This window comes from Dermacentor andersoni, chromosome 6 (assembly GCF_023375885.2).
Source record: "Dermacentor andersoni chromosome 6, qqDerAnde1_hic_scaffold, whole genome shotgun sequence".
Lineage (NCBI taxonomy): Eukaryota > Metazoa > Arthropoda > Arachnida > Ixodida > Ixodidae > Dermacentor > Dermacentor andersoni.
The window spans coordinates 28,246,201-28,264,756 of NC_092819.1; the positions used below are offsets into that span (position 1 = coordinate 28,246,201).

Here is an 18,556-nt window from a genome sequence, read left to right on the forward strand (position 1 = left end):
TACGTGTTGACCGATAGTACACAATAAGCTGGTACGGTTTATGCAGATATAAAATGCACTATGTTCAATGGCCTCCGAGTCAGGGATTTGACTTTACTACTTTTAAAATGAAACTACAGTTTAAGCGGGTACAGTTTAACGAGGTTTTACTGTAATTGAAAAAAAAAAAAAAAACTGTTGGCCTAGATTTGGATAAATATAGTAGTTAAATAGGGTCATTCTGTGGTGCACAAGTAACAAAAAAAGTTCCCACAGTCCACTGTGACTAAGAGGCACTGTGCACCCGAAGGAATAGAACACACTGTAAAATACTAGATGCGAAATTCCAGAGGAAACTTAATGAGATTCAGTATTTTTTGATCCACTGTGTTGCAAAACTCAGTTGATCTCTCTTCTCTCTTAAGAACATGTCTGAATAAAACTAAGGTTCTTTGACCCGGCTTTCCCCCCACTATTTTTTATTGCTCATCTTTCTAATATTAAGTCATACATATCTTCATAGTTCCTGCATTCTAAAAGAACTAGCACCGCAGGATTACTGTCTGCTGATCCTTTTCCATTCTTTATCACCTCTACTTCTTGGAAGTACCAGCAGCAGTACGTACCGATATCTGTTCCCTTACTATCACAGCTGAGGCAACCTCCCTGCCTTTTCTTTTGGATACTGAGTTCCACAACCCTAATAGGTGCCTGCTTATTTCCTCCTCTTCCTCCGCATCTAGTGAGGGTGCCAGACAGTGAGATACGCATCCTGCCAAAGGAACCAGTTGTTGCCATGACGATGACAACTCTCCCTTGTTGAAATGCTGTCTCCAATGACATCCCTTGTTCGACCACCATTGAATGCTGCCTCGACGTTGTTTGTAGTTTGCATCTAAATTTCAGTACTCTGTACCAAGAAGCAAAAAGTAGCTCTGATCCCTACTTGCCCCTCAAAAAGATTACAGGTGTCTTGGGCTTACCCATCAGATGGCGGTCGTTTCGTAGCCGCTCCAGCTCCCCGGCCGGCACTCAGTGCCACACCATCTGTACAAAGAAAATGTTTCCAACTATGCTTTCGCAGCTCAAGAACAATATACTTTTCTTCTTTACAACATTTAAAAATCCTGGCAACAAACCAGCCATGTATTAGGCATAGCCCCCTTCCTAGAGCACTCACAAACTGGCTCCATTTCAGAGCATAGCAAAGTAAAAATATAAGCAGGGGCTTACACAGAAATTACGCCATGTCACCATGCAGAGCTTCTACACATCATCTTTTGTGCAACATCAGCACTATCTTATGCCAGTGCTGTGAGACTGGTTAGCATACCTAACGGCAAGTGCAGAAGAAATGCATGCTTAAATAAACCCAACACACAAGCAGTACATTTGAAAGAGAAGCCGCAGAATCAATAAAAATAATGCAGCTAGCATTTTCTTTTTTTCATTGGATACATCTCCATTACAATGGCTTGTGCCTGCATGCACTCTGCATTTCCCTACACCATGCCATAATAGAATTTGCTACTCAGCAACAAGAAACCGCCATGAATGCACCACCACGTACCTTGCAGCCACCGGACCTGGGTTGCCGGACCGTACCCCTTGTCGTTGCGGGCCGCAATGCGAAATATGATGGCTGGCTTGCTGGTTGTGTCCACATGTGCAGATGCCAGGGAGGCTGTGGCCACTGTGCAGGCTGCCTGGGGTCCACAGTAAACTCGCACAAATGCCAACTGTGATGGGTTCGAGGTCACAGTCTTGGCAGGACCTGCACCATCACCCGTCGTCGCTGACCGCACTGCCAGGTACACCGAGTACTCTGTCACGTCCCCGGGATTGCCCTGAGGCGCCTCCCACGAGAGATGAGCGCCGTCGGGACCCTTACTGATCTTGATGGCCGAGGGCGCGCCAGGGTATCCGGGCAGGCATGTCTTGAATGCAGACACTTCACTCCAGGGGCCCCGGCCGCATGCATTGATGGCAGCCACGCGGAACTTGTAAGCGGTCCCAGGCAGCAGCTCCTGCTTCTGCAGCATTGAATGGGCACCTAGAGACACAACGTCCACATCTGTTTCATCCTTTCTTTGCTGCTCCGACTGTTCCGAAGGTAGGTAGAAGTGTGAAACCAGGCACGACGTCTCCTTGAACACACCCACGTCGAACCACATGCCGTCACGCTTGCCGCCGCCGGCTGATGGTGGTGCAGGTGCCGTAGCTTTTAACTCCACCTGCGCACGTGGCAAGCATATTTGTTAACCAGAATGGCACAAATTCACAATGTGCCAAACAGGACGCTCTATTAGTTCACAACCAACAAATCTGCTGTCTTAGCCACTGCTTTTTACTTCCCAAAAGCCGACACCTTCACCTAGAAGCTGCCCTCCCCATCTTCTGACCAATCTCTGAAACCAAAGTGTAAATAAAATTTTGAAATGCAAGCGAATTCCTGACATGCAAGCCTTTAAGGTAACTAAGACGACACCAGTGCTGTGTCCAACCATGTGCACACATTACAAAAATACAAGAAGCAGTAGAATCTTGTTAACTCTAACTCCAAGGGGACCGGAAATTTATTCAAATGAAACGGGGTTCAGACAATGGAGCCCCTTTAAATATAGCACCTAATCAATTGTGTGGTAGAGCACACAAACAAAAACCGTTACTAGGGTCACATTGAAAGTCTTGTGTGCTCCATAAGCACACGTCATGTGCCCGAAGAAGCCGAGGTTCCCTATAAAGTCCAGGCGCAATAAGATTGTGCTTCGCACACAGTTTCCTGCGGGTGCAAGGCAAGACATGCGAGGGTGAGCCAAGGAGGATGGTGGCTTGGCATCAAGTGTACCACCCTCCCACATGCCCGATGTGAAAGGTCACGTGATTGAGGGCACCGTAATGTGATCAAGCAGAGCACGCTGTAGCACGATAATGTGATCAAGTATGCGCTAAGGTTTTCTTCCTGATCCTTCTAAGCCGGATGGGAAAGGAAAAAAAATTAAATTATGGGGTTTTACATGCCAAAACCACTTTCTGATAGGATGGGAAAGGAGGGCACACATCGCACTAGTTGCTCCAGTTCGGTCTCTGCTTCCTGTGCTTCTTTCCTAGCAATTTTTACAGCAGGTGACATAACGACTAGGTACACATTGAACATCCACCTATGGCTTGGATTTGTGCGAAAAGTGGTCTATGGGCTAAAGAAAATGTTTCAAAACAAGCTTTGTATGGCTTTCAGAGTTTTAATTCACGTGAGTTTTTTCTGATTCAAATATACAGGACTTCACAGGACCAACAAGGAAGATTTAATTATCTGTCGATTCGAATTAAGAGATTTTAAATTATTGGGATTTCTTACTAAATTGAAGGCTAGTTGGCAATTAACATTTTTGGTATAGTGCATACATGCAGCAATGGGCGGAGTGGGCCTAAACTTCTTTCTCCCATGGGACATGGCATTTATTCATAACCGCGCTTGACATTTCTTTGACAACTAAGCACACTTGTGCGACCACCTGCCACAGGTTTTCTTGAATAATCAAGTAATGCACACACGGAGGGTAACCATGGCACAAACCAGCACTTTCTTGTGCACGACTCCCAAAAGTTGTGAACTGACCAAGCAGCTGCTTACCGGCGGCTTGACGTCCTCTTCCGTTTTAATGGAAGCCGCTAGGCCATTGGTGGCAGCAGCCGCAAGCACTGGAGCTGGAGCTGGAGTTGGAGGAGTGCTGCTTGCTGTTGAGACTGCTGCCGATGCTAACGTGGTCAGGGGGTCCGCACACATTGCAGACTCGGCCCCTGCCACAGTAGCGGCAGTAGTAGCAGGTGTAGTAGGTGTAGCGGCAACAGCAGCAGCAGCAGCAACAGTAGCAACAGTAGCAGCGGAAAGAGCAGCACCAGCAGGAACAGCAGTGGCTTCTGCAGGTGGTTCAGCCTCTGCCGACATCACTGCACAGGCGCACAGCACATCTCACCCACTGTTTGCATACACAGTACCCACACTGAAATCATCTTGCTGATTTTAAGGAAAAAATTGGCATCCACACAGTAGCATTAAGCTACGAAGAAAGAGCATCTGTATTCCTCAGAAAGGTTTCACAGTATGCCTTTCTGAGGCAACTGTTTTCCCAACTAAGCTGGCAAAGAGGCTAGCATACTTTGGACAAGCCATCTGCCCATGCCACAGATCCATAGTTTACACTAATTATTGAATCCCATTTAAACTCGTCATTTGTAAGGTCCGTACAAAACACGAGGAACGGGGGTGCACATAATTTAGATAGGAAAGCAAGCAGCTACACGAGAAAGGCAACTTGCCTCCGTCAGCTGCTTGTTCAGCTGGTGCTGGCGGTTGCTGAGGGGGCGGATCATCTACACACATCTGGTCCGGAGGCAGTGCACCAGGCGTCTCCAGAGACAGGCCGCCTGCGGCCGACTCCTCGCCTTCGCCCTCGGCTAAGAGAAACAGATGCAATCAGAATGACAGCAGGCAAATTTGGCACACCTCTAGCTCAGGGAACGCACCAAGAAGCAATAACAGTAACAAGCTGGGTTAGTTGGTCCAGCCTGAGATGATGCATTCTTCAAGAAGAATGATGAAACACATAGACAGGGTTCGTGCTGAATGATTTCGCTGGAAGGATGCATCCTCTGAATCCGAACAGCAATTGCCTGCAGCAAGGTCAACGAAACTTCGCACAAGTGTTGCTAAACCTAATTCTTTAGTCTTTATCGCAAGCATGCAGCAAGTAACGTTGGAAAGGTTGTGTTTCCTTACTCGAAAAAGATGACAGGTGGACTTTAACTGCATCAGAAATGGCCAGGACAGCTATACAATTTCTTCAGGTGAAGAGTAAAGAGGAGCTTAACAATAGCTTCCTCATGCTTCGATCTAGATGCCCTTTTGTTCAGAGGAGGCCAACAGGATTCAAGAAAAGATTCAAGTGACTATACATCCCTGCCACACATACCGCATATAGGTGGATGTGGTATTAGCTCCGCCAGGCAAAAATCACATAACCAGCCAGATGCAGGCTTGGTGTGCACAGAGCTTGTGCGCTACCAAACTGCTGCCACAACTCACACTGCATGCTAGAACTTTCATTTTGTTCCCATCCATTCAATGCATTTTATTGTGATAGCAATTACATGAGCATTTGAGGCACATTCATGGCAGTGGCAGTGCGCTGTCCTGCTATCGCCGACAAGTGCAGCCCATAAATGGAGTGACAAGTGACAAATGACAAGTGCAGTGACAAATGACAAGTGCAGTGACAAATGACAAGCACATGTAAAAAAGTAAAGGAGACTTCCCAGAAGTGCTTTTTGTCATAGTAATCCACCCAACACAGACCGCATTATTTCTAGTTGATTCGATAGAACAGACTGCCCACACTGCATTTCAGATCATAGCGACCACAGTGATGGTAGAGTCAGAGAGACACTTACGCTTTTCTTCTTCCTCTTGTTCAGGTGCATCAGCAGGGGCGGCATCAGGGGTGCCAGATCCCTGCTCTTCCGGTGGCTCATCACCCCCTCCACTGGAGTCCGCTGGTGGAGGTGGTACTGGTGGCTCCTGTGGGTCATCTCCCTGCCCTGGTGGCTCCTCCCCCTCTCCTCCACCCCCACCTCCACTGTCAACCGGTGCCGAGTCATCGCCAGGTGGCTGTCCATTTTCACCCTCGCCCCCTTCACCCTGGTCCGAACAGGCCACCACACACACACCCAAGCGCATGGGCACAGGCCGCAGCAGGGACTTGTTGTGGAGCACAGGGGACACTGTGCATGGAGGCTCTGGGCTGGCACAACGGGGCTGCTCTGGTGAGTCACAGTCCTCTGGAGTGCCACAATGGATGCCATCTGAGCATGGTTTAGGTGTGCCACAATGAACACCATCTGCACAAGGCTCTGGTGTACCACAGTGAATGCCATCTGTACAAGGCTCTGGTGTACCACAGTGAACGCCATCTGTACAAGGCTCTGGTGTACCACAGTGAACACCGTCTGTACAACGCTCTGGTGTACCACAGTGAACACCATCTGCACACGGCTCGGGTGTGCCACAATGCACACCATCTGCACAGGGCTCGGGTGTGCCACAGTGCATGCCGTCTGTACAGGGCTCGGGTGTGCCACAGTGCATGCCGTCTGTACAAGGCTCGGGTGTACCACAGTGGACACCGTCTGCGCAGGGCTCGGGTGTACCACAGTGAATGCCATCTGCACAGGGCTCGGGTGTACCACAGTGAATGCCGTCTGTGCAAGGCTCCGGTGTACCACAGTGAACACCATCTGTGCAAGGCTCCGGTGTACCACAGTGAACACCATCTGTGCAAGGCTCCGGTGTACCACAGTGAATGCCGTCTGTGCAAGGCTCCGGTGTACCACAATGAACACCATCTGTACATGGTTCAGGTGTCCCACAGTGCATGCCATCTGTGCAAGCTTGGGCAGACTGGACTCCATCGTCACAAACACCTTCAGCAGTGATTTTCACAGGCACCATGGTGTCAAGCAAGGCCTGAGCAGACTGCATGGTAGCTGGATCTGTGGTGCTATCAGCATCAGTCTCCATAGGAACTCCCTGGAAAATCAGCAAAGCATTAGTCAAGTGCCCTACATGCCAGTAGCAGCAAGAAACAAAGCAGGCTGCACACAAAGCTTGCTCGTGAGAAACCCGAGTCCATAATAAAACAGGACAATAACTGCCCAACTATCCACACGAAAGGAAAACTAACAGCTAAATCCATGCTGCCTCAAAGTTTCCAGCTTGCTTGTCTAGAGAAGACAGCTGAGCAATGCTTCTACAAATCTCAAAAATATTTAAAGGGGCCCTCCCCAAGTCTGGTTATGTTATGTGTCCTTTAGGGAGCGTTCTGCCGCAAAAGCTTTTCAAACAGGCTCATTAATACCCGAGGTATAAATATTCCAGTGTCGCGAACCCATGATTTCAGCAGGCGGGCTGCACTGCCAAGCAATACTGCCAGCAAGCAAGCGAAATTCCTTCTCTGTGTTCTCCCATACCGGACCTAAAGGATCACATGATGCATACGTCACAGGCCCCGCCTTCATTTTTTTCCCCCCAGCACTACGCATTTCCGCTGACGGCATCGCGTGCGACCTGTTCTCTTGTTCATGCAGCGCACAATCTTGCGCGCTGTGCACAAGCAAACATGACTAGCAGTACAATGCAGTGCTATACGAATACTGAGGCAGAACAAGCGGATCACAGAGCATGATCGGGCACTGGAGCACGGTAGAAAATGGCATTGTTTCGCTACCTACGTACTTTTCTCAAGGTTGCTTTACAACGGCTGAAAAATGTAACTGAAGAGTATTTAGTATTAATTGTCATGCACCCGAAAAGCCAGTTATTTGTACACCATGCCTGCATCACAACTGCAATTTTTTCTCAAGAAGGCAATAATCTGATGCCATGACACTTGGCGCACTTTCAACATGCCTTAGTATACTGCGACCCAAGCACCCTACATGCATAATTGTGCTCCAAGGCAATAACACACGCAAAAGTGTCCAAAGTTATCAAAGCAATCAATGGCAGCCAGTGGAACCAGCATTAATTTCCTACGTGTTCCCAGCTGGTCAGTGGCAGCCCAGTTTTAATCCCATTTTGATGTTGGGATTAAAACTGGCAAGCATTTTACTATACTACTCTTCAGGCACTAAGGTTCACCTTAATATGCTAGAGTTTTTTGCTGCCTTTAAACTGCCAGTCATTCCAAGAATAAAATGTTTTGTCTTAAGTCCCTCCCAGAAACCAACCTGCACATTTGGCACTTTGTTAACTCTGTGCAAGCCAGCTGCTACGCGTCCTAAGAAAATGATATACCATAGTATTACTTTATGCCCTGTGTGCAAGGCAAAAGCCTTGGTGTCTCACCTGCAGATCACTCTCATCAAGCACTGCATCCACAGCTGTCGGCTGAGCTGCGATAAAGACAACAGCAATCACAAATGGCATCAAGTAAGTTTATTACCAATGCCACTACATGTCACGGGCATCCCTAACACGTCTGCTGAAATCGGTGCTCCTAAAGTTCATATTGCACCATATTTTGTAAGCCATACTGAAACAAGGTTCATTATTATCACAACTTTCTGAAGTTCCTGCTTGAGTGGTTTTTTATATTATTGAAATAAGAAAAATCAAATGCAAGCACTATAAACAAACGAACAAATAAGTGAGCACACTTGGCAGCAGAGACTATAATGAGATAAAAAAGCGAGCAAAAGAAACCACACCATGTGAATGAGCCAAGTTCATAAACAGTCTGCCTGAGCTATCTTGTGACACATAGCTCAACCAGTGTACACAGAACTGTTTATGCATGTACAGACGAAACCACGTATTCATTTACTTGTTTATTTATTTATTTCAAATACTGCTAACCCCAATGATAGAGATTGTGGCAGAGTGGTACAAAGAACATAAGGAATACATAAGAAATATGTAATTTGACTTGCCACACACACCATGCTGTCATACACCATAACAAATTCTATAGTTTCGCAAAAAGTGGTCATTGTATCAGTAGCTGCCAGTAGCCAGTAGCCTATGGAAACGGTGACGTACAGATGTTGGCACAGCGCTGTGTCACTGCTTGCCGCTTATTATGTATACGCCCTGCGGAGTGAAGCGTAGTTGATTTAAAATCACTAAGGCCCGAACTGAACTATAAAAGCAGTTTAGCTGGTCCTAACTGCTTGTACTTTTCATTCCACGTCTGCCAGTAGCTTGTGCACGAACTCGACAGTGCCAGGCCTAACCTTCACTGCACAGGATCAACATCAGGGTGTCTACCAAGTTGTCATTTCCAAATTCCCTGAGTTTTCCAGGTTTTCCCCGAGTGCCCTTGCAAAATTCTTTGAGTGATGCAGAATTATGTTTTGTGTCAATACGGGCTGGAACCATATCACCCGATGCTGTCACTCTCTAAAAAGCATATGAAAAAATAAAAGAAAAAAATGACTTAATCCTATTTGAATACTAAAGAGTAGTGTTTATGTTTTTCAAAAAGAGAATAAAAGGGGGGGGGGGGGGGTTAGTAAAATGCATAGCAAATAAAATGTCTCCGAAAAAAATTGCAAATCAATTCGGACATTCTCAAATATAAATAAAAAGGAGATGCATACAGAAGCAAATATTTTTTAATGTGAGCTATTTCTATCAATTGATAGCAAGCTTAGTGCTATGAGGCCCGAACTGTCACAATTTAGATTCTCTCTCAATAGCTCTTAAATCAACCTTAACTGTCCTGACATACTCTCAGCCCACGCACGACACCTCAGTGTTGTGTTTCACTGCTTTAAAGAGTTTATTTTGGTTTGGATGAGGGACACCTGCATCTTGGCATTAGCCAACACTTGGTTTTTTTGAGCTCAAGCTCCTTCAAAACAGCGGCAGCACGCTTCCTTTCCCATTCATTCCTCAATGCATAGGTCCTTTCTATTCTTGTCCTCCTTCCGCCACTCGTTCGTCCCACGGACCATTTGAAGCACCCTCTTGGTCAGTTGCACAGTCCACGGCTGATTTTTCTAACTCCCTAGGGGCCGCCAAAACGTCCGAAACATCGGACAGTTGGAAAAAATAAATGTATGTCATTTAGTGCCCTTAAGGGCTCAAACCGCCACAGGCACATTTTAATACGCTCTGAAGGCCTTCAGGTACACATATTAGGCATATCGGTGCTCTTACTGTGACAGGAAATACCAAGTGCACGCGTGTATAATTAAGGAATACATACTGTGTCCCGTGGCAATAGCCCCTTCCCACGCTTGTTATGCTTCGCTGCAATACTTTTGCATATGCTTCAGCAAGTAACATTTCTGTACAGAGGTGAAGCTAACTTTCGTGAACCGGCATAATGCAACGCAGCGTGCTTTCCAAGCTTCTAAGCCAATCGTGAGGACCACAAAGGCGGAGTCCGTGTCATTGCTGACAGCAGCGAATTCGTTCAATAAGAAACACGGCACTCAACGGCAAGAAGCTTCATAGCGAACGTCGCAGCAGCTAGGCCTAGCATTGCTGCAATGGCGGCTACAGCTGCCAGCGGATCTGTGTGCGAGAGCGCCGGTTCGAGGCAGCGAGGTAGTCAAAATGGCAGCGGTGGTGGCTTTAATTAATGCCATTTCGGACCTGCGGTCACAGAAAAATGTCCGGAAAATCGGACGCTGAAGAGTTCTTGTGTCTGAAATTTCTGACGTTCTGATACATTGACTCTATGGGGTACGTGGTGGTGCCGCGAAGCCGGTCATTCACTGTACACTGGCAACTCCTCCAGTCGACGAAACACAAAGACGATTCATTAAGATTCCTGTCTGTTAATCGAGCCAGCATTACCGCGACTTTTGACCCTTTCAATAACATTACAGCTAATTTTCCCTGGTAGAGGCACAAATTCCCTGAGTTTTCCCTGAGATTTTCTAGACTACTCAAAATCCCTGAGAATTCTCGGTTTTCCCGGTTGATAGACACCCTGAACATTAGCTCAAGCTTCATGTGCACAGACTGAGAGGGGTGAAGCCTGTGCATTTCAACTTCGTAGGCATGTTTCGACTCATTTTGAGCGTGATTAATTATATATGCAAGCTAAGGTGCTGCAGTTATGGTGTCAGTTCGACAGCCGATCACGCAGGGTTCAGTCGAACTATGTTTGGCATGCGGATTTTATCGGTGCCATGGACAAGAAAACCCACTCACTGCAGTACGAAAACTCGCACTCGTCGGTTGCATCATTGTCAATCTCGTATGATAAGATGGTCTCAGCAATTCTGTGCTGATTAGTCGGCCAATCGTTAGCATCAACAACTTGCCAGTCTTGTATCAACACAATGTTACCATGCCTTAAACAAGTATGTGAAATCAGGCACGCCCCTGCCACCACCAGCTAATGAGAGCCGACGTTGGAAGAAGGCTTCATCAGCAACATGTTTATAAGTGCTGCCAAAGTGCAACACAGGGGTTCTTCATTAAATTTGCTAGCCATCAATGAAAGGCGGCAACTATGTGGCTCACAATGCAGTCCGAACGACTTCGGATGAAGCACTGGCAACACTCTGTATTAAAGTGATCTGCAGTATTACGCTACACGTTCTTGGCACGGCACCGACGTCAAGCTACCAGTGGAATTTCAACGCAATGCACGGCACAAGTGTACAGCAGCGTGCACCTGAGCACTTTTCTTTTCCGGGGAATTTCCCCTGAGACAGGGCCACGTGTGCGACCCTTTCAAGACATTTTTGTGGTCCCTAGGGAATCCAAAAAATTGGACACTGATAGTAATGGAGCTTTCTAGTTAAGTTCTTACAGATCACTGTAATGAGTGTCGACTGTGACAAGTAACTTAGTTTTCCTTTCCAAAGATGGAAACACATACAAAATAAACATAAAGGCTCTCTTAACGACTAGCGGTTTAACAAAGCACAACGCGATGTTGCAAGAGGTGCTGCTGCTGCCCCCGTTTTAAGCCTGCAGCAGCTTTCCAACATCCCATAAACAGAAATTAGCCTGCAGCACACAAAAACATAGCCTTCGAATTCGTTTCCATTCTTCTAAAGGAGTCATTGCTAAGATGTGTGATGTGGATGCTGCCACACACAGGCTCAAATTCTAATTTTAACTACAGCAGAAACTTACCAGCAGCCTGGACAAGAGCTGAAGAGGGCAATGTCGTGTAGGTAACTCCACCACCAGCCGAATCTGGCTGGCCAGTAGCCATCAACATCACCTTACCACCACCAGCTGGCAGGCTCCCACCCAGTGCCTGCAAGCCAAACACAAACACTCAACAAGGCCTACTCGTACCGCAGCGAGTGACAATTTCTGCTGAAAGAATGGGTGCCCAACTTCAAGTCAAGGAGATTCAGAAAGACACAAACTGAATTGGTGGGGCTTATATAAGGGGTGACAATTCGGGCCAGTTAATTAGACCCGCTGGAATGTTTTATAAAGCGTTGACAAGTACAGAAGAAAAAGCAGGACACATGCAGAGCTTCAAGCAGAACACACAAAAAGGGCAGGAGGCGTTTCCCCCACTTCTATAATTTATCCTTAGCTGCACCAGTTCTGCTATTGTCCCAACTCGCAATTCTGCTCTCGCATGTGTGCTTTAGGCAGGGAGTTACCTGTGTGACCACATTGAGTGGGGCAGATGGCCGAGTGTTCGAACTGGTTGTCGTCACAATAGTGAGTACTTTCTGAGCAGGGCTCACGCCTGGCTTGGTCTGAATTGTGATGGCTCCCCCACTGGGTAACAATCCCTGTGCAGGCAGTGCCACAATCTGTCCGCCTCCGGCCGCTGCACCCCGACCTCGACCAGATGGCATGGTGATGGTAATAGGAGTACTGTTGCTCGTCAGCTGCGACAGACCAGGCCCTGCAAGAAAATCAAACACGGATTACACATCAACAATGCAAGCACAAGCAGTTCAACCCCACTAATCCTCAATTTTACTCTGTTAACAGCGAATAAGGTAAATTACCTCTAAAAGAAACAATTCCAGCTACCATGTGTATGTAGAGCTAGTTAAACATTGAACTGGCACAGAACAAGCAGACATTTCATTCGAGAGGGGCCTTTGTTACATCACCCACAAGTTTAAGAATGCTGCAAGCTTATTCTGCACAATGCCTGTACCATGCGACACAAATGGTGCCATGCAAGTCTGCTACTTGTCGTAGGCCCAGGGGTTCCTAAACTGGGTTCTGCAATTTACCTGGATTCCTTACCTCAAGAACCACACATTGTAATCAAACTTGACTATATCGAACCCGTTTACAGAAAATATCCTGTATATCAAACAATTTCTGACCACGGTAAAGTTACTATAAGGACATATAGTAAAGATTACGCATGCATCGAACAAAAATAGCAGCGACTCCTGCTATATCGAACGTCAAGCAGCGCAAAAGTGTGCCCAGAAGTGGGCTTTCCTTCGCAACGGCAGCGCCGCACAGCTCCATCCACCCGCTATCCCTACCGTGACCGCGCCACGTTGGGAGAGTCGGCGACACCCCCCTGCAAGAAATGATCCTAGCCCGCCTTCAATGCATGCTCAGACAGCCAATCGGAGGGTCTTGTGCCCTCGTTGTGCAAGACAGTGTAAGTCCGAGTCACCACACTGCTTTTCTCGTTCTTGTGTTTGCACCTTGTGGGCCTTCTCCTGCTATGTTGCCGTGATGGCTAGTGCAAAGCACACTGAATTTGCCTTTCGACGTGAAGCTCGAAATCGTAAATCAAGTTGAAAGCGGTAAAAAGTCTGATATCGCCGCAGCATACAAGATTCCGAGGTGCACTGTCAGCACGATCTTGAAGAATAAGGGAGAAAGTAGGGATAAAGCAGACAAATAACCCTGTGCCCGTGGCGCCCGAAGCGTTTCCATGGCCGTGACATCAAGGCGGCAATGTACCAGCGGTTCATCCGAAATTGCTTCAGACGTGCCAGCTTCCGAGTGCCCGGTGATGACCGTGAATATGGTTATGAGTGCACCGAAGCCATTGTCGGTGTCGCCGAAGTCTGGAACGAGCTGTCAATTTCCGGAAGCCGTTGATGAATCAATGGTCGATGAGTTTGTGTGTGCGAATGGCAGTGTTGCGACCACGGGAGAGCCTGAAAACTAAGACTACGTTGCCGACATCGTACCGTACACAAGTTAAAGCGGGCACAATGAGGAAAGCAATAGGAATCCTTTGCCCACATCCTCCAATGTGATTGGTGCACTCGCACTAGTCCAGCGCTTCTGTGCAGATGTGGAAGGTTGCGGCTTCTGCTGATCCAATTCTTAAGACAATGTGGAGAAGTGCATGCTGTCACAGGCAGTAAAGTTACCCAAGCAGAAGATGCAGGACTATTTCATGCAAAACTAAGCTAGTTTCATAAATAAAGTGCTTTTATAAATGGTATGTGCTTTTATGACGTCCAATTCTTTAGCAGGCTTACATATGCTCTATATCGAACTGATAGGCTTTCTTTTTTTTTGCGAATTCGCTATAACCGGATTCGATTGTAGAAGAAAATATAGAAATATTTTAATTTAGCACATCACAACACACATGGAGTGGAAGTTTCATTAATTCATATGCACAAACAAAGAGACCTTCCTTTGAAAAGCTGAGCACCACAATCTCAGTTCACACTACCTTAGCACATATTTGTGCACACATCTCACACTTACATAGCAGGTTAGCATGGTTTGCCAATTCTGAAGGTTCAGACATTGTGCAGAATAGTTTATGAAAAACGCAGCACAAGTATACGAAAAACAGTGACCACAAACAAACAGGCAAGTTGGTAATGGAAGAGGGAGGCAGCAGTGAAAATACAGTGGTTGAACTCACGAGAACCAGCAGCTGTAGTGAGCAGTGTAAATGCTTGCTGGCCAGTCAGGCCCGCTGACGAGACCACAATCATCTTCACACCACTCGGCGAAGTGACAGAGTTGAGCTGGCCGCCGGCTGACAGTGGGAGCACGTTCACTGATGTTGTTTTGGCACCTGCACGCAATCAAAACAGTGTTGACATGCCAAATAACCCTGCGCAATTACAAACAGGTTTGTATCATCGTAAGGTAAGCTTTGGTATGTGGCAAGGAAAGACTCAAAAATGAAAAGGTAGGTGGCAATTTAGCCCGAAATTTTTTTTAACAGCTCCCCATGACAAAATAGGTTTAGGCAACCCCCAATCAGGCAAATTAATTGCTCATCCATAAAACAATTATGCTGCTCTCAAAAATAAGCAAAGCCTAAGCTTAGCAACTTTTGTGAACTATCCTTGCATGCCAGCACTACAAGAGCTTTGCCAGAACCTAGTTGGTAATACCATATTTACTCGCGTAATGATCGCACCCCTGAATTTTGTCGTCAAAATTAATTTTTTTTCTTTCCCGTATAATGATCGCACCCCGAACTTGCTGCAGCGATATGTCGTGTGCCAAGTGTAGCTAATAATGATCGCGCTTACCATCTGTCGAATGCTACGCGAACAACCCTTCAAGACAAGCCAAGCGGTCTGCACGCACCAAACGTTTTTAAGTAGATGCCCCATTTCATTGCTTTCATCACTTTCCGCACTTCCATGACAAAAAGAGGTACAACCAAACTTGCCTTTATTATGGGTAGGCTTTATAATGGTTGTGGTCAACAAAAACAAAAAAGGCGCCTTTCGATTCTTTTCATCTGCACTCGTGGGCACGCAACAAATCGCACGCAGCAATGATAGTAGCCACGTTTACACTGATACGTTAAACGTGTACCCTATTCATACGCCGACGCTTGTAACACAGCTAAGATATTCGCCCACCCTTAGCGGAAACGTGCCGGATTAGGATAGTAGTGAAGACAGATGCCGGTTTTCGCAGCATGCCGGCCATGCATTTCTATGTCACTGGCTGCTAAGCGCGCCCATCTGTTTCTGTCCCCTCAGAGTGGACATGGCTACGTTATTGCCGCAAACTTGCCATTCATCACTGATATGGAAGAAACTGTTTCAATGCACGTAATGTACTCACGAGAAGAAAAAGAAAACATCGCGTTCAGTGTGTTCGGCTTGCTCCGCCGGCCGCCATTTTTGTTTTGGTGTCCCGCACCCGCATCCCGCAGCAAACGTGGGAAGAAAAAAAAAAAAAAAAAAAAAGTTCATTTCGCGGGAAATTTAACCCGCGCAATGATCGCACCCCTGAATTTGCGTAAATTTTTCGGACAAAAAAGTGCGATCATTATGCGAGTAAATACGGACGGTACTGTCCAACCTCGATATATCGAACACTGATATAAAACAAGATGTAAGAACCTCCAGTTCTCCACTGTCGTGAGCAGCTCGTTCGGCTTGGTCTAGGAGAGCCAGTTGGCTATCCCGATTCTCGTCCGTAAGCCGTGTCTCCCACTGCCTGCTAAAATCTTGCGTTTTTAGTTGTGTGGAATTTATATATGTTTGTCTGTTTGGGCACATCCACGCGATGCACGGCAACATTGGGGTGTCACCACACCACGGGGGATTTGTCAGTGTATTGTGTGTGGTGAATACGGCTATGTAGGATTGGGTACGTGTGCGAGCTTGAAGTCAGCGCCAGCTTCTTGCCTGTTGATCATTTAAATTTGGGCGTGGGCGTCCATATTGCCTCCACTCCTCTTCGTTGTTCAAGGATATTGCGCGGTGTAGAGGGAGGTTCGTCACTCGGGACGTAAATATCGAAGCCGAAGTAGCGGCCAGAAGAAGACGCTGCCAAGGTTGATCCTGCAAACCGATTTTGCCCCACTCCCAACTTCAACTGAGGCTGTAGCTGCTTTGGCCCTTCTACGCCGCTACTGCGGCACAATAGAAGGCGCCAGCCTATTGCTTGTGGATCGTTTAGACTATGTTGAAGACACCATGGTTAATAACGTGGCTGCCAATGAGAAGCAGGCTACACAGCTGCAGTACTTTCAACCAAATAAATATTGCATTTACTCAAATCTAGGTCGGCCCCGATTCTAAGCCAACTCCCGAAAGTCCGAAGCTAGAAAAAAAATGTTGAAAACTTACCTCGAATGTAGGCCAAACAAAGAAGTGACGACAGCATTCACAAAATGAAAACAGCAATTAATATGAACATGCCAAGCTCCCTCCGCATTATCATCGCTGCTAGCCTCGTCGCTATAGCCCAGACCATGCACACTTGCGGACACGCGCAAGCTCGCGTTGGCGCGCCCATGCATGCGCAGGCGGCACGGTTCGCATGCATCAAAACACGGCACAATCTCGGGGAATAGCTCCTCTCTGTTAGTGTGCTCCTATCGTCCTTATCACTGTCATCTCCTCGTTGCGGCACACGTAAAAAGCGTCCCCCATTACCCCTACAACAATGGATGTTTTTCTCATCAATGCTGAAGTCCCACCCGGCTTAAACGTTTGACGATGACTCTGCGGCTAGAAAAGCTTTTCGTTTGAAAGTGGCACTATAGCGGCATCGCCTGTTTGGTGCAATTATAACGCCACGCTATAGACCACGCCGCCCGCCGATAGGACACAGGTCATGACATCATCGGTCACGACACAGGTCAACATAGCGACCACAACAACCTTATAGCGACGTCGCTCGTGTGCTTCAGTTGGCTACTGGCGCAGCTAATAGCAGCTGCGATACTGACTTTTCTTCATTTTCAATTACAAACCGGCTCGTTTTTCTTTTTAAAATCCTCGAATCTAAGGTGACCCTAGAGCTTGGTTTATGATTATTTGAAAAAAACTATCAGCCTAGATCCGAATAAATACTGCAAATGCTTTGTGTGAAGCTACCGTGAGCATTTACTGCATCCCAATTGGTTCACCGATTGATTTGTACAAGTTCTTTATGCATTTTTTTACGTGATTTTATATGTTGAATTCTGGCTATATCGAACTATTTCGTGATCACCGCACTGTTTGATGTATTGAGCTTCGACTGTAGTACGTTCAAGCATTCGTTCTTTCTTAAAAACAACAGCTATCTCTCACCTTTGCCAGCCTCAACCGTGGCAGCGGCGGTGCCCACCACAGTGGCTTTCCCTTGCGGATGAGTTGTCACCACGAGAATGCCACCAGGTCCCGCCTTGGCGCCTGCCTGTGTGAGCAGCTTGGCGGTGCCTGGCTGGCCACCCGCCTTGGGTGCAGCTATCACGATGGTCTGCTGTTGCTTGGGACTGCTGCCCACAGTGGCAACAGACGCTGGCGAGCCAGGCTTTGCCACTGTCACCATGTTGCTCGGCAGTGTTCGCAGGATGGTCACCTTCGGGCTGGCGCCTGCAGCACCCTACACACCCAAGCAAATTGGGCACATTTGAAACAGATAGTGAAGCTATGAAATGCTTCGTAAGCAGAAGCTTTCACCACACCAAAAAAAAAAAAATAATAATAATAATAAATTATGGGGTTTTACGTGCCAAAACCACTTCCTGATTATGAGGCACGCTATAGTGGAGGACTCCCGAAATTTTGACCACCTGAGGTTCTTTAACGTGCACCTAAATCTAAGTACATGGGTGTTTTCGCATTTCGCCCCCATCGAAATGCAGCCGCCGTGGCCGGGATTCAATCCCGCGTCCTCGTGCTCAGCAGCCCAACACCATAGCCACTGAGCAACCACCACACCCAGAGCGCATACATAACAACACTACTGGTGCCATGATGACAGTAGTGTTCCCTACGTTCTAGCTTCACTTGTGTACAACATCAAAAAAAAAAAAAAAAAGTCAAGGAAAAAATTAAATTCTGAGGTTTCATGTGCGAAAGCCATGATCTGATTATGAGGCATGCCATAGGGAAGGGCACCGGACCACCTGGGGTTCTTTAACGTGCACCCAACACCATTCTGCCTCCTGTCCGGAATGCAGACTTTTTCTAGCAACTCTTATAGTTTACTGATTTGCTTTAAAATCCCAATGCAGCACAAGCACCATGAGAGATGCTGTAGGGTAGGGGTTCTGGATAAATTTAACCACTTAGGGTTTTCTGACAAACCCATAGCTGAGCTACTAAGCGATTTTTGCAGTGGGCCCCAAATGGAACATGGCTACCATGACTGGGAATCTAACTTGAGCTC

At 47.0% G+C, this 18,556-nt stretch overlaps 1 protein-coding gene across 1 annotated transcript in view; it reads right to left on the reverse strand.

Moving 5' to 3' along the window:
• Nucleotides 1–18,556, reverse strand: part of Hcf (Host cell factor) — a 54,210-nt gene that overhangs the window by 3,247 nt on the left and 32,407 nt on the right. The window contains exons 10-19 of the mRNA XM_050170112.3: nt 17,473–17,767; nt 14,340–14,495; nt 12,127–12,377; nt 11,639–11,765; nt 7,883–7,929; nt 5,431–6,565; nt 4,300–4,437; nt 3,614–3,930; nt 1,550–2,213; nt 963–1,026 (exon numbers count right to left, since the gene is read on the reverse strand). Coding sequence (XP_050026069.2) covers nt 963–1,026; nt 1,550–2,213; nt 3,614–3,930; nt 4,300–4,437; nt 5,431–6,565; nt 7,883–7,929; nt 11,639–11,765; nt 12,127–12,377; nt 14,340–14,495; nt 17,473–17,767 — 3,194 coding nt within the window. The remainder of the gene's footprint in view (nt 1–962; nt 1,027–1,549; nt 2,214–3,613; nt 3,931–4,299; nt 4,438–5,430; nt 6,566–7,882; nt 7,930–11,638; nt 11,766–12,126; nt 12,378–14,339; nt 14,496–17,472; nt 17,768–18,556) is intronic.